This window comes from Chelon labrosus (genome assembly GCF_963514085.1).
Source record: "Chelon labrosus genome assembly, chromosome: 10".
In the NCBI taxonomy this organism is placed as follows: Eukaryota; Metazoa; Chordata; class Actinopteri; order Mugiliformes; family Mugilidae; genus Chelon; species Chelon labrosus.
The window spans coordinates 19504522-19520483 of NC_140360.1; the positions used below are offsets into that span (position 1 = coordinate 19504522).

Sequence of the window (15962 nt, forward strand, 5' to 3'; positions counted from 1 at the left end):
CAGCATGCCTATAGTGGGAGAACTGCTTACCTTTTGTGCAGGTTGCTCTCTCCTGGACTTTGCGCTCTTCCCCTTCTCTGCAGGCTCCGAGACACTTTGAGATAGAGAGAAAAATAATCAATCTCCTCTTACTTTCTTTCCAGTTTCAGAATGAATAAGTCAGGAGTCTAACACAGCCCTGTAGACACACCTTTACTCTGTCCTTTCTAAACTCTGCCACATATACACACACAGACACCCATTCAAACGCTACCCCAACACTGGAGTACCCAAATTGATAAAGATCTGCTCAGGGGAGGGATAAAAACTACACACACTCACAACACACTGCAGTTTTTTTTTCTTTCTCTTGCCCACTCGCTCTGCTGCTTTTTTGCTGCTGTCTTTGCCTTCACTGCCACCTGATTGGCCAAGCTGCTCTTCAATAACATAAGCTCTCTTCTTTAATTGGAAGGGGGCCAGTTATGTGGTGCACCAGGAACCCTCCCGCCCAGCTCATCTCTTTTTTTTCTCCCTTTTTTCCCTAAGTGCCTGTGGAGAAGAACGCTGAGCTTTGCAATTTCATACGCATCGTGCAAAGGGAAAAAAAGGAATGGAGGACAGAGGGAGGAGTGGGGGGGGGGATGTGCGGGAGAGAATAGGAGTCTGAGTGGGAATGGGGGAGAGCATCGGAGGCGAATCGGTGGTCTGCAGTGGGACAAGCAGAGGGTGCATGGGAACAAAGAGGCAAGGGGGCTATCGGGTGCAGCGAGAAAAGCTTTGGATGCTACCAGCCGCAGTGTGTTGAGCATGACAGCGGATCAGATGGAGAGAGATTTCACTGCACTCACTGCAGCACTGCTAGATGGCTCTGGTGCAGTGTGGAGTATAATTGCCAGGCATTGAGGGGGGATGGGAAGAGAGGAGGAGGAGAGCAGGGGTTGGTTGCAGTGATACCAAAGTACAGTCTTCCAGCCAGCCTGGATATTGTGTGTGTGTGTGTGTGTGTGGGGGGGGGGCAGTTGCAGCGTACACAGTGGCGAATGCCTTTTCCTCATGAATTATTGAAGGTGCCCCAAAGGTGAATGGGAGGGTCGCAGCCGGCAAACTACTGTGCATATTCTCACAGTCTCACAGCTACTGAGGTTTATGGTACATACTAACACCTAAAGCACGTGTTTCCAAATTGTTTAATCTGTTTGGAATTATTCCACTGGAGTTTCATGATGCGTTAAAAGGTTCTCCCGTGGTGGAGAAAATGGATGCGAGGGATTGACTTTGCGGTGTCCGATTCCCCGCTGCTCTTTCTTTTCACTCACATCTGGTCTATTGTGTCCCAGATGCATCAAAGTACAAATACCCGAGCTGATCAATAATGGATCATACAATACCTCGACCATCTGCAGAGGCTACAATGAGCACTTCAGAGGTTATGGGACAACCACAGGGACATGCAAATACGCCGTTTGCTCAGTAAACAATGTAAATGTCTGGTGGATGAACGGGCAGATAAACAGATACCCGATACTTTAGGCCCAGTGTCCATCACTGAATGTGACCTTAAACCCGAAGAGGCAGGTAAACAAATCCCAGTTAGATCTTAATTTATCAACACATGTAGATGAACGTGTTTTGAAAGCAGCCGCCATCTTGTCAAATAGCTGAAAACTGATGATTGCAGAAGTGACTTGTACCACTTAACCCATGTGTCATCTTCTTACAGAAGTTAGTGCGAATTCAATTTGATTTGTAAAAACAACAAAGACGTTTATTTCCATTTAATCCATAACAATTTTCCACTGGAAAATATGATCACCTTGGCCAAACACCGTGAGAATAATACATAAAGTGCATAAACATGGCAACAAACAAACTTTTGCATCAATCATCTGCGCATGCCCTCCTTCATCACTGTGGTCTCTGCTCTCTGAGGAAGGCTGTAGACTGTGATGGAGATGTTTGTGTGTTTGAAGACCTCCTTCAGTATCTCCTCCACTCTCCTCCAATCCAGTCGATCCAGGCCACAGCCAATACTGTCAGAGAGAGAACGACAAGAACTATTTAAACATAACAGCAACTAAATATTAAAACTTTTAAGGGAATATATCAAGCAAATTAGCCTTTCTCTTGATAAATAACTGGAGATGACACGAACCGAGGCATCGATATTCTCCTCACTCCGTTCTTTTCACAGTGGGACTTCATGTCCTCCAGGCTCCGTGTCAGGCTATCGTACGTAGGTTTCTGGTTGTACTTCTTCTTTGTGATCTGCGACGAAATAACAGGAAAGCAATATCTTAGAGGTGCACCTCTGTGTTCTCAAAAATTCCTAATAACTGTGACATCTTTACCAGGTAGTAGACGAAGCGTCTGTCTCTCATCAGTACTGCACACTGTCCTGTCAGCTTTTCTGTTGGGGTGTCAAAAAAAGAAATAGAGGAAGACACAATTCAAATATTCAAATTATGGAAGTACAGATTGAATATTTAACTGTGATATTGCCAGACACTGAAAGTCCAATTCTAAAGCTACATTAGACAAGAGGTGGGGGTGGTATATAAAGAGGCTTTTAGTGGCACTCCTCTAAAACAAAACACGTCTCTATGACCATAAAACGTTCACAATAACCTCACCCCGGGTGAATATTTAACAAAAAGGCTGACTCACTCTGTTTCTTTAACTCCTCCACGCCTTTGAACTTCTGCTTGAACAGCACTGCTATGCCTGCCCCCATGCGGCAGTCCTCACTGATGCAGTGAGCCAGAGCTTCGTCTCTGTGGCAGCGGAACAAATCCCCGGTGACATAATTCAGCCTCCAGTTGTCCTCTGCATTCTAACCAGGAGGGGGCAGCATTACACCGTGCCATGACGCACAAGACAGAACAAGAAATAAACATTGGTGACCAGGAAGGGAAACTACAAGTTAGCATTAATTTCCAATTATCATGTGAAAAAAAAATTGTTTTGTCCTCTGAAAGTAAGCGTTACCTTAATTGTGCCAGTGCTGGCTGGCTTCTGGACTTCGGGCGGCATTGACAACAGTGAGTAAAGCACTCGTAGGCTGACTTGATTCGAGTCGTGGACAAACCTTAAAAGAAAACGCGAGATTCAGCTTCTGCTGGAAGACGAGTCCGCTGTTTTACCGTGTAACAATAAAGCTTCTCGTATAACTTACAGACGGCTGAATGCAGGCAGACCTTTAAATGCTAAATGCATAAGACCGTGTGGAGTTGGTGTGTAGCAGCACAGGACGCAGTTTAATAAAGCTGTCCTTCCCCTCGCGAGAAAAAACGAGACTTTATAACATTGCCACCCTTTGAATCCTTTGAATAACTAGTTTCGTTTTTGTTCAAACACCATCCACCAATCAGCGGCAACGTTAAGACCACTGACAGGAGCAGTAAATAACATTGACCATCTTGTGACAATGCAATGTTCTGCTGGGAAACGTTTGGACCTGGCATTCATGTGGATGTTAAGTAAGTGCTACATGTCTAAGTAATAGAATGGGGCGTTCTATTACTTAGACATGTAGCACCCACCTAGACCTGACCAGGCACCCCGACCACATAGCAATGACACTTCTTGATAACAGCAGCCATCTCCAGCAGGATGCAACCTGACACACAAACGGTTTAGGAACAACTCAAAAAACATGAAAAACAGCTCAACGTGTTGACCTGGCCTCCAAATTCACTAGATCCCAAACTGATCAAGTGTCTGTGGGATGCACTGAAACAAGGCTGATCCATAGAGGTCCCTCCCCTCAACCCATAGGACCCAAAGCCACCCATTAACAACATTGTGTTCCCAGACACCACAGGACACCCTCAGAAGGCCCATGTCCATTCTCTGATGAGTCACAACTGTTGCGGAGGCACAAGGGAGACCTACACAATATTTGAAAGGTGGTCATAATGTTATGCCTGATCGCTGTACAAAATTACACCAAAATGTGTAATTTAACAACTTATTTCAATAATAAATAATAATAATAATTATTGCATGGCTATTTTAATACAAATCTGATAAAATGCTAATCTTGACTTTTCTCATCAAGTGGAAATTTCAGCTATTCTTAATTTGCAAATTAGTACATGCTATAGTTTATCATTTTATTTAGTTCAGTATGCTTAAATATGCTGATGGCCTTCACATGTGTTTTTAAATATTTTGGTTTATTAGATCTATTCAGGTCAGGCTGTGATGGGAACAGCAATGCTTCAAAACTAAAAGGAGAACGAAGTAAATGCAAATGAGTCAGTACAAAGTCCAGCGAAGAGATCTAATCACCCTAAATAAGTGAAAACACCCCTGAAGACTATGTTTAAGTATGTTTATTGAATACTTTTATGCTTATTTTATGACTCATAGCACAAAAGGGAACACACTATAACTGCAACATCCATAAGATCTATAAATAACAGATAAAACAGCAACAGATACATGATAAATATGTTTAAAGCTATAGTTGCTCCATCACTCCATAGCCCGACAACATGTTGAACCTGAACACATGGCCACTTTACAAGCAAAACACAGCACACATCTAAATTTTGTACATACAACAGCACACAGTACAATGCCAGAATGACTGTGAATGAATGTCGTTTTATTTTATATACATTCAGTATAAACTGCAATAGAGAAAAAAAAATCACAGCACAAATGGTCACACATGAGGAATGTGTGTATATGTGTTAGAGGCTGACAGTCTTCGTTCCTGCCTAGGAGTCATTGCTGCTTCTTCGCTCGCTCATCCAGTCCCCAGGGTTGACGTCCATCTGCAGCATCTTCATCACCCATTTGTCCCTCCGTGCTCCATCAATGAACTCATCCAGCGAGAGCTCCCCTAAGTGACGAGACACAGTTTGTTTTTTTTACTCTACTTTTTAATATTTTCGATGCCCTTTGTACAACTAATACCCACCCTCCATTTCAGTGTACACAAGCAACAATGAACACATATGCACCTTTACATTATTGCTTTCCGAGGCCATTACGGCAGCCTGACAGACCTTTTAAATCATCAATGAAGCATTTTAAGCTGTCAGAATGCTGTTACAAAGACTCACCATCTCCATTTTCATCAACCAGCTCAAATATCCGGTCAACCACTTGGTCTGGGGTCAGTAGATTACATTCTTCGTCCAGCTCTCCGTGGCAGGCTTTCTTCAGTCGATAAATAGACTGAGATTGACAAGAAAGGTTGTTACAATGACTCACGGACTGACTGCAATTCATTGCAGCCCACTGATTTATCTTGAAACATTCTTTTAAATGTTTTAAGGTTTACGGTTAAAAATTTATATTACCTCCACAATTTCAAGGAGCTCTGTTTTATCAATGCATCCGCTTCCATCTCTATCATACATCTTGAATGTCCATTTAAGCTTATGCTCCAGTTTTCCCCTGAGGACTAAGTTCAATGCTGCCACATACTCCAGAAAATCAATGGTGTTGTCCTGTGTGCATTAAGAGAGAGAGTTCAAATGTTATGAAGCTACTCTGATGATAGAAATGTCTTTTCACCATCAATGTTTAGACATTAAGCCATCAGAAAATAGTGAAACGTTCTGATCCTTCTGAAGATTAAAGCTTTGCCTCTTACACAATTAGTCAAATACAAGTTTTTCTTTCCATCCATTGATAAAATACATGTTCCATAACGTAGATTAACTGTCAAAAATGCTTCCAATCAACAAATATTTACTCATATTGCAGCAAGCGTACTTAAGAGTCCTTTCTAAAATGACCTTGTCAAAGGTCTTTCTGGCCATAAAACAATGGTTTGTACTTACGCCGTTCTTGTCAAAAGCTCGAAACATGTTTTCAATGTAATCTGAGGCCTCCTTGTTATTTGTGACACCGAAAAAGCTCTTAAACTCGTGCATGAATAGAGTTCCACTTGGGCATTCCACAACAAATTTTTTGTACCACTCTTGCAGCTCTGCCACATCGATTTCCTTATCCGGGTCGCTGTCCTCGCTTAGGCGCTGACCCATGGTGGGAATATATTCTCAAACTCCCTAAACACCAAATGATTTCTTACATGAAGCTGTTTCGACCCGGTTAACTCTTTTCAAGCTTCCCTTCCCTACAAATCCCATTCACCTTAGTGCTCAGTTACGTTACAAAGTCAATGCCTGACTTGCAAATCAGCTAAAACCAAATTAATCAATATTGTATGAAAGTCCATGCACGCTGAATTGTTATTGGGCTCTCTATTGTGACAAATCCGTTCTGAAAGTGAGGATGAGACTCACACTGCTATGGATCACATGATAAGGGATTAGAAATGAATACTTGTCAAAATCAATTAGTACACAGACCGATCATGAGAGGATTTCCTTGTGCAGCTGCTTGTACTAGAGTGTATGTTAGCTGTGTGAAAACACACTAAAAATAAATTTCATTGACCTACATTTATTAACGATGGAATTAAATTCCTTCATCATTGTAAAGTAAATCAAGGATTAAGGTCTGTACGCTATGTGATAACGTCAAGAGGGCCAATTTCAGTGATTACAGAGCAAAAATGCTATGCAAAATAATGTGTGAAACCTGGGAGGGCAACAGAGAGACAGCTGGAGTTGATAGTAGACTCATTAGACACAAGGTCATACACGTTATTATAAAGATTTATTATCTGGGATAAAACACAATTTGAGCTACCACAGAATTAGCATAAGGTAAAAACAAGATTTTAATATCTGAAGTAGATGCATTCACAGGCAGAGGTAATAATGCCACCCATTTTAGGTCAGTTTACTCAGTGTCTAACAAAAAAAAAAAAAAGACATTTGCATTATGGGAAATGCTGGATGTAGTGGGCATTTTTGTGTGTGTTAATCTTTCCCAGAATAGGAAGTTCCTGCTCAGACTGATGATTCACTCAGGTGTTATCTCAGAAAGCCCTGACCTTCAGATGCCTAGTTATCTGCTACTGCTGTGATTACTGTTTACATGACTGTTCCTGTCTCACTAAAGCACGCAATACATGTGTGGTTACTAATGTTGGGCATTCAAGTATACCTTATGTAATTATGCTTGGGAAATTTGTGGAAACATTGAGAAAGACCTTAGGCCTGTTTAAGCATCAAGTTAGTCCGTGAGAATTTAGAAATGTTTTCAAAGAATGACAGCATCATTGTTAGTGGCAAATAACAGCTATTGTTTACAGGAGAAAGCTAGTCCTGGACCAATACCATATGATATATGTGCTGACGACAGGGATAATGATAATCTTAGCTTAGGAGTTTCAAGGCCGCCAAGGAGTCACTGGATGTTATCATGTCTCAGGATTAGAATGATTCACTGCCTCTGCTCTTACACAAGAGGGAATTTTAATTTCACCCATATCTTCCTTTTTCCACACATTTTATAGGGGTTTCATCTGTAATGATCATCCATTTCTGGAGCTGGGGTTTGTAATCATACAGTCATTTCCAGTGGCATTTCTACCGTCTATTATCAGTATTTCATCCATTTTGCCTCAGTAATATAAAAACACTCAAAAGAAATTAAGCTTTCAACATGCCTTACTGTAGAAGCGTAGTAGCTCAAGAACCTTAAATACAAAATGGTTAATAATAAAGTATGTTTGGCAGATGTTAGCATATATTCACTTAAGACTGAATGTACAAGTGAGATGAAATGTTCTGAACTTGACATCTGGAGTCATGTGGGAAGATCAGATACTTTCCTCTGGACTAAAATCTGGATCGACCAACCAGACAAAGTTGATATTCCTGAGGTCACACGTTAAGTGTGGCTAACAGACTAACCTCGGTCTTTCTGAAGGTATGAAACATAACTTTATTTGCAACTCAAATGAACGACTCCCTTAATATTAACTGTACATAGTACACTTCATTTTTTCAGCATTTATTGCTTTCAATGAAAACTATTAACACAAGCTCAAGCCTTCAATTTCCAGCGATCATCAGTCTTATGAAGGCAGTGGACGTGTATAACAAGTCTACAAAAACTCATTTACAGATATGTGCTGTAAAAATCCTAATTATGAAAAGTGATAGTTGTACAACTATGGTATGGCATAATGAAAGCGTAAAAGTACCTTTTGTTCACAGAGTTAGATGCAGAAAATGGACACCATCAAGCCAAACCAATGTTCTATCTAACCAAGCTGGTTACTACTGGCAACATTATGTTATACCGGCTTCATACAGCGACCAAGCAAAACTATTGAAATTTTCCACATCCTTCAGGGAGTCATTGTTAACAAGTGCAAGGTAATGTTAGTAAGAAATATAATTTGTGGTGTGTGCTTCATAGAAAAAGCAGACATCTGTGAATCCATTCACAATGGCACGTGTCCTCATTCACACGGTGACAGACACATTCATCAGAAAGACAGGTCAAAACAAATGTGCTAAGGAATAAAGCACAAATTTAACTGTGAAATGTACCTCTTTTTTGGGGGAAATACATGCCAAATTATGAAATTACTGAATATACATCAGTTGTCAATAGTTATAATATCCATATATATATATATATATATATAAAAAAAAAATCTGATTAGAAAAACTTTTAGTCAACAGTGAAAAAGGCAGTCTCAGTGATCCTTTTAAAATCATCTCCTTCCAGTTTAAAGACCGGGTGATGTGTGACCTTAAGAGGTTGTAACTTAAGAAGATCCTTCTTTGAGGAATCACCAGGGTCCACATCGCTCCTGGTCCTGAAGCCTAAAGGCCCACAGTGCTACAGATATACCCTTGGTGTGGTATCATACAGTGTAAAATAGTCCATTTGCAGGCTGCCTTCTGGTTAGTCATGTTCCCTGGGCTCTATTGCAGTCTCTGCGCTGGTTGTAATGTCAGCACCTCCCTCTGTTGACAAGTCAGGTGAATTACCAGAAGAGGGGTCCTGCTTGTCGCTGGTTAAGCCCTCTCCATCACTACTGCTGCTGCTGCTGCTGCTGCTGTCCACATTGTCCTGCTCTCTTGCAGTCTTCTCTGATGGAGCAGGCTGCTCAGACTGGTCCACAGGGCTGTCACTCTTAACCTGCTCAGTGTCGGTAGTGGCCAGCTCAGATGAGTCTTCTTCCCCTTCAGAAGGTTCTGTCAGTACGCTGCTGGGCTCTGAGGAGAAAAGAATATAATAACAAAGGGTATGGCAACTAAAGTCAACTCAAGTCTAGACTATCTTTATTTGGATTTCAATTCAAAATGGAGTGTTAAAAATAACAATTATTTTCGTGGTGGAACCGCACTATTGGGAACGATTATGCCATCTGTCAAAGATCTGCCTGGCTAATGAAATTGTGTGGGTGGCTTTATGCCGCGATGGACAAAGGAGCAACAGCAATGTAGTCATCCACGTCATCTGAGCACTGTGGAGTGTAATTATGACGAAATGGTTCTGATTGGTTGTAGAACTATCTATGTCCATTTAATATATTATTTTCTCTGTATTGATTGAAACTCACCCCATAATGAAATCCCAAAGGACTGTTACTGATGCCTATGCCACGCTAGTCTATGCAAATAATGGTCACAAATACAATAACCTTCAGGCTTTAAAGGCAACTCCAATCTTGAAGTAAAAGCATTACAGACAGACACTCCTGTGACTTCATTTACCCATTTAGCCATATCCGACAGAACAGATTAACTTAAACCAGTACAGCTTTCTGGATATGAGAAAAAACAAATGAATAGTGCCTCAAATAGCTTTGAACCAAGAGGGAAAAAAAGAAAGCTAGAGAGAGAAGTACAATGCCTGGCACATTTCCCACCTCTGCACAGCTGGACAATCATAATGTGAAGGAGGTGTGAATTTCATATCAGAGATTGGCCACACACCTTGACATCTGAGAAACTGACTGGAAGGCATACAGAGCCTGCAGTATGCCCCAGATGAACCAGTTCTAGTACAGTGTTGTATTTTCTTGTACTCCAAACAACGTAGGATCACTAAAAACTGTAATACATACATTTTCATATTTAGGATTTTTTTTATATTCACCTACAAAATAAAATTGAGGCCATCACTGTGACACCTGGCCAGATGAGGAGACAGCTGGAGAAAGTCAAGCAAGGCAAGACAGCAGGCCTGGACCATGTCAACCCCAGGGTCCTGAGGACTTGCGCTTCACAGCTGACTGGCATCCTGCACTTCATGTTCAACCTGACTCTGAAGCTGGAAAGGATACCGGTGCTCTGGAAAACATCCTGCTCAGTGTCGGTGCCCAAGAAGCCCATCCCATCTAGCCTCAACGATTTCAGACCGCTTGTATTGACGTCACAGTAATAAAGGTCCTGGAGAGACTCGTCCTGGCTCAGCTGAGACCCCTGGTGGCACCTATCTTGGATCCTCTTCAGTATCAGCCCCATGTTGGTGTGGATGATGCCGTCATCTACCTACTGCAGTGCGCTCACTCTCACCTGGATGGTGGGAAGGGCTCTGTGAGTATCATGTTCTTTGATTTCTCCGGTGCTTTTAACACCATTCACCCCTTTCTGATGAGTGAGAAACTGCTCAGGATGGGTGTCAGCTCCTCCACTGTCTCCTGGATTACTGATTACTTGTCTGACAGGCCCCAGTTTGTGTGGCAGGGCGGGCTCCCTGTCCGATAATATTGTCAGTAATGTGGGGATACCACATGGGACTGTCCTGTCTCCATTTTTCACTCTTTACACCTGTGATTTCCAGTACAGCTCTGGGTCCTGTCACCTGCAGAAGGTCTCTGATGACTCTGCAGTGGTTGGGTGTATTAGAGATGGACAAGAGGTGGAGTATAGGACACTGATTGGAGACTTGTAGAGTGGTTCCAGGCAAACCACCTACTCCTGAATGTGGACAAGACCAAGACAAGGAGCTGGTCATTTACTTCAGGAGGAAGAGGAGACCATCACCATCCAGGGCCTGGAGGTGGAAGTAGTGGACCAGTATAAGTACCTGGGAGTCCACACTGAATAGCAGACTGGACTGGAGGGACAACAGCGATGCAGTGTACAAGAAGGTCCTGAGTAGACTCTACTTCCTGAGGAAGCTTAGGTCTTTCAATGTATGCAGCAAGTTGCTGGAGATTTTTTTACCAGTCTGTTGTCGTGAGCGCCCTGTACTTTTCTGTGGTTTATTGGGGGAGCAGCACCGGCAAAAAGGACTTAAGTAGGATCGACAAATTGATCCGGAAGGCCAGACATGTTATTCGCAGTGAGTTGGAGATGATTGTTTCAGTGAGGGACAGGAGAACACTGGACAAACTGCTCTCCATCATGGACAATCCATCTCATCCACTACACCAGACAATAGAGGAGCAGCAGAGCTCATTCTCAAATAGACTGATCCAGCTCTGCTGTGAATGCTACAGGACTTCTTTCATACCATTCTCAGTCCAGCTGTACAACAACTCACCTTTCCATAACAGATAACTCCATGTTATTCATGTTAATAGACACTACTGCACCTTACTATCATTCCTATGTATATAATATATATTCTTCCGTGTCTATTTCTTGTACATTTGTTCATGCACATTTTATTTTTACTTAATTTTACTAGATTTTATTTTATTTAATCTTTCTTTTACTTGTGGTTCTTAAGAGTGTTTTTTATGTGCAACTAAGCTACTGTGACCAAGCAATTTCCCTTGTCAATCAATAAAGTTTATCTAAGTTTAAGTCAACCAAGAGATTCCCACTAGAAAGAAATTTTTGAAACGATATGCCTAAACAACAATGTACTGCATATGTCAGCCTAAGTCAGGAAGAATTCACACTTACCAGGATTGTCTGAAACGCCATGTGAGTCACACGACGTCCCACTTTTGTCCTCTGGACCACAAGAGTCTCCTGAAGACTCTGGAGTCTCTGACATGCTCTCTGGTCCTTCATGACAAGTTGACTGATTTTCTTCACTTGCCGTTTCATCCTCTTCCTTCTCGTTAAACTTCAACCTCTTGACCTCTTGCTTGACAGAATCAGCATCCTCTTCCTCCTCTGGGTGTTTGTTCTTTATCCCGCTGGATGGTCCTTCTGATAGCGAGGATTCACTGACACAGGAAATCAAAATGAATCAAACCAATATGTTACTCATATGCTTTTGTTTTCAAGTTAGTGGGTTTATCAGTTCTGAGTCTTGAGATCTTGGCTTGACGCTTATAATGTTACTGAACGTCAGTCAGTATAATATATACAGAAAACATGTGTCATACTTAACAATCACCTGATACGGTGCTCGTCCATTTCTTCTGTGGTTGGCTCGAACTCTTTGCTGACTGGACAGTCAGGGAGCCCATTGGTGGACAGTGACGTTGACAATGACAGCTTTGGTCTGGTCAGTGGTTTTGGTGTGCTTGGTCCATTCACATTTCGACTGCAAAAGAGATATCACATCATAAGGTGCATCATGAGCAAAATAAGCCAAAGGGTTACTTGGCTTCGAATGAATAAAAAAATTCACACGCTTCACTTTTGTGGAACTTGATCACTGATAAATATGTTGCTCCCACCTGTCTGAATATAGAGGAGAGTTACCAGGAAACATCACTCCGTTCATTCTGTTTACATTGGATGCTCCATTTTTCCTTTGAACGAAGCATGAGAAAACCGAGTGTTAATTACACTGTTTGTGCAGAGTAGAAAAATTCAAAAAAGCTGTATGTCCAACAAAAACACTGCAAAATATTAGCAGGTGATGTACTTACTCCGATGTGGGGTACACACAGCTGACCACCATTACATTCTGCAACACATAAATAGTAATATTCAGAATCAGAATACTTTATTAATCCTACAAGGAAATTGTTTTGTCACTGTTGCTCCCATAAAGTGACAGTTGCAAGGTGGCAGAGACAAATACAAAGAGAATAAAAAGTAATATAAAATATATATATAAAAAAAAAATAAACTATTGCTCAAGTACTCACAATATACAGAGGTAATAGGTTATTTTAAAATGGATTTTAAAGCTACTCATTGTTCATTTAGTACCGATTAATGTTTTCTAGAGCAAAATCAACATTCAAGTTTACACTTTTGTACAAAGTAGTGTAGCGTAATTTGGGGCAGTGTAGCGTTCACCTTCTCCAAACCCCTGAGAAACTTGTCTGTTCCTGTGTAGTTTCGCTTGGGGTCGGTAAGCAGCTCACACAAACGCTGGATGGTGAATGGGATTCTGGAAAAGTTAACAGACATATATTAATAACTGGGAACACACAGTTGTTCCACAGTCAGCAACAACACAGTCTTTAAAAACCAAAGCTTCCCAGGCTTAACTTGAGATGAATGATTTGCCCATTTGTTTTGCAGCTTTAAACAAATCTCCTTTTTTAAATCTCCAATTTATCACAAAAAAGAGACTATTGGCGCTCAAGCTCAGCTTTGGATGAGTTCATAAACACTTCTGTCTGTCAAGCATGAAAGAATTGCAACATACAATGGGTCAGATAAAAGTTGAGCTTAACCATTTTTTATTTAAGACAAACCTTATCTGCATTCTTTGTGGTTATGTTTTCATTGCAAAGACAACATGCAAGAATGCCAATAATGACTAGATTGCGGTGTGGTTGAAGTTTCAACCTGAAAGAGGATTTGCAATCTGAAAAGCGGTTTATTGCACAGGTCACTCACCCATTGTAACCATCCACTATTTTTAAGATCCTCTTCTTCATTTCTTCAAAGGGAACATACTCTACATTGGGATTATGTAGTCCTCTCTGCTCTGGTGTCGAGGTGTGGAAATCATCCATGACTTTTTCCAACTTAAACATGAAGTACGTTTTGAATTGTGACCATGGGATCCTGGAAGATATTAAAATCGCAAGTCTGCTTATCATGCACACACAAAAAAAGGAGTTTCTTTTTAATGTTTAAAGGTCAGCTCCTGTAAGTTACTACTCACATTGCTTGCCCGGTCTTGGCAATATGACACAGGAACTGCTCTAGTAAAGGGCAAGTCTCTTTCTTCCCTTTCTTCTCAAAATCTGTAAATGCCCACATTGCAGAACAGAAAAGTTAACACAAATCTGACCTCAGACCAAACCGACAAATATATGTGCTTCCATCAAACTGGGCACACAGTTCAAATAAAACACCTTTATTAAATTATTCTGGAAGTGTTCAATCATGAGACTTAAGTACATAAAATTGCAGTGCAGCATAAAAAAATGGTTGTACTGTGCTATTTATCAGCTTTGTCGAAAGAAAATACACTTCATAAAGACAACACCTAGTCAAATATCACATCATAAAATCTTCAAATACCAACTCAGTTAACTACACGGAAAGTTCATGGAAGTTAGCATTTTATCATATTGTTAGCAGTGTGTTGTGGCAAAAACGAGCTAGCTGTTTACATAATCGGTAAGTGTCAATAAGGGAATATCTGGGGGGAAAGTGCGGAATAAAACTGACTCTTTTCGTGCAGAAGATAGCGTCAAACTAATTCGGCAAAGAAAAGACTAAGATCAGCTTCCCCCCGTGTGTCTCTTCTAGTTGTTGGTAAGCTAAGTTACGGTAACGTGCGTAACGTAGTTAGCAAACATTAGAGATTTTCCTCAGGGCCTCAAATCAAACACAACGAAACATTTAACAAATTAGTAATGGATGACGTATGTGGAGAAGTGTAAACATTGCCTTGAAACGCTTCCAATAACGTATCGATGTCCATAGCTGTGTCCAGTCACAGGCAGGAAATACTCGCTAGTTAGCAGTACGTTAGCAGGTAGCAACCTTTTCATACACAGTCCATAGCAGCGACCAGACAAAGCTGGTGGCGGCGGAGACTACGCAGGACTTCTTCTTCTGAGACCTTTTGGCAGCTTTGCCGTTACTGGGCGCATCACTGCCCCCTAGAGGGGAGGATTATCTACGTCCACATTTCACATCTTTGTAAACAGACCAGTAACACGCAGAAACTGTTGAAAGGTTTCAGCAATCAGATGGTGGTTCTCACTGTGACAAAAAAAGAAAATTAACAGAAAAAGACAAAGGATATGCTGATTATACAGCCAAATTAAGAGTGTGTCTGGACCCTAGTGACTTGAACAAAGTTATCAAACATCCACTTTACCCCATACTCAAGATGACATCACATTCAAGTATCCGATGGTATCAGCCGACACATACATCAGTGTCGGGAACACTATTTCAGACTAGTGATGATGGCTGTTTTTTTTGTAGTAGCAACTGGAATTAACCATTGTGATCCTGAAAACATGATCACTACAGATGTACCAAAAATACTTTGACTTCTCATTACCTTACTGACATTATATGTCCATGTAAGTGATGAGGAGGAGAAATAGAATAGATGTTTATTGTAATTTTTTTAAAACATTAAACGACTTAAGGAGCATCAGTTCAGTTGCGTAACAATGCGTAAATGGTGGTAACATGTCTGCATTGGCCTACCTTCTGTTGACTTGGTATGGTGAGAAACACATCACAGTTCTCTGCAAGAGAGGTCTGAATCACATTCAAGACAAAGTGTTCTGTCGATTTAAAGCAATTATCTGCTATATTCTTACCTGTGCCACTTTGTAGCAGCAGAAAAAAAAACAGTGCAGGTGTTATATTTACTCGAACTACCATCTCTTTACTGTGATAACTGGCGCCCAGATCAGTGTAGTTTTTTATCAGAGTCTTCAGCTGTGACTTTGAAGTCTGACTCGTCCTTCTCTGAGTGCGTCTTTGTTAAACTGAGGCCGTCATGCAAACACCTGATGCTGAGTCTCTGGAACCACAGCACTGTTTATCATTTCATACAAAACCTTGAGCAGCTTTAACTGACGGAAACAGATCCTGTTGGTGAGTTTTGATGTGACGAGCCAATTTGATGGTGATGTTGTCGTTCTCCTCTGCCTGATAGAAGCTCAGAGTAGTTTTCACCATAAACACCTCTGTAGAGTAAAGAGAGGGTAGAGAGACATTATGGACAGTTGACTGGGATTAAGACACCATTAGAAAATCCAATGTGTGTTTATTTTGTTCAGCAGAAGTCAAGTTTAGTGT

The 15962-nt window shown here is 41.1% G+C and overlaps 3 protein-coding genes across 3 annotated transcripts; all 3 read right to left on the bottom strand.

Annotated features, from left to right (window-relative positions):
• Positions 1 to 1742: 1742 nt before the first annotated feature.
• Positions 1743 to 3272, bottom strand: oard1 (O-acyl-ADP-ribose deacylase 1). Its single transcript, XM_084553668.1, has 6 exons — positions 3155 to 3272; positions 2968 to 3067; positions 2647 to 2812; positions 2331 to 2389; positions 2135 to 2247; positions 1743 to 2012 (listed from the first exon to the last, which is right to left on the bottom strand). The coding sequence occupies exons 1-6, from the start codon at positions 3193 to 3195 to the stop codon at positions 1865 to 1867; spliced, it is 627 nt and encodes a 208-aa protein (XP_084409794.1). The 5' UTR covers positions 3196 to 3272; the 3' UTR covers positions 1743 to 1864.
• A 1146-nt stretch (positions 3273 to 4418) lies between these two features.
• Positions 4419 to 5984, bottom strand: guca1b (guanylate cyclase activator 1B; the record flags this gene model as incomplete). The annotated part of the gene is made up of 4 exons (XM_084554005.1): positions 4419 to 4831; positions 5055 to 5169; positions 5295 to 5444; positions 5781 to 5984. The coding sequence occupies 4 exons, from the start codon at positions 5982 to 5984 to the stop codon at positions 4707 to 4709; spliced, it is 594 nt and encodes a 197-aa protein (XP_084410131.1). The 3' UTR covers positions 4419 to 4706.
• A 484-nt stretch (positions 5985 to 6468) lies between these two features.
• On the bottom strand, positions 6469 to 15117 carry LOC311494307 (serine/threonine-protein phosphatase 4 regulatory subunit 2-like). The gene is made up of 9 exons (XM_084553289.1): positions 14586 to 15117; positions 13852 to 13933; positions 13581 to 13751; positions 13032 to 13125; positions 12656 to 12693; positions 12461 to 12535; positions 12175 to 12324; positions 11733 to 12001; positions 6469 to 9086 (listed from the first exon to the last, which is right to left on the bottom strand). Exons 1-9 carry the CDS (start codon positions 14617 to 14619, stop codon positions 8773 to 8775), a joined length of 1227 nt encoding a protein of 408 aa, XP_084409415.1. The 5' UTR covers positions 14620 to 15117; the 3' UTR covers positions 6469 to 8772.
• Between the last annotated feature and the right edge of the window lie 845 nt (positions 15118 to 15962).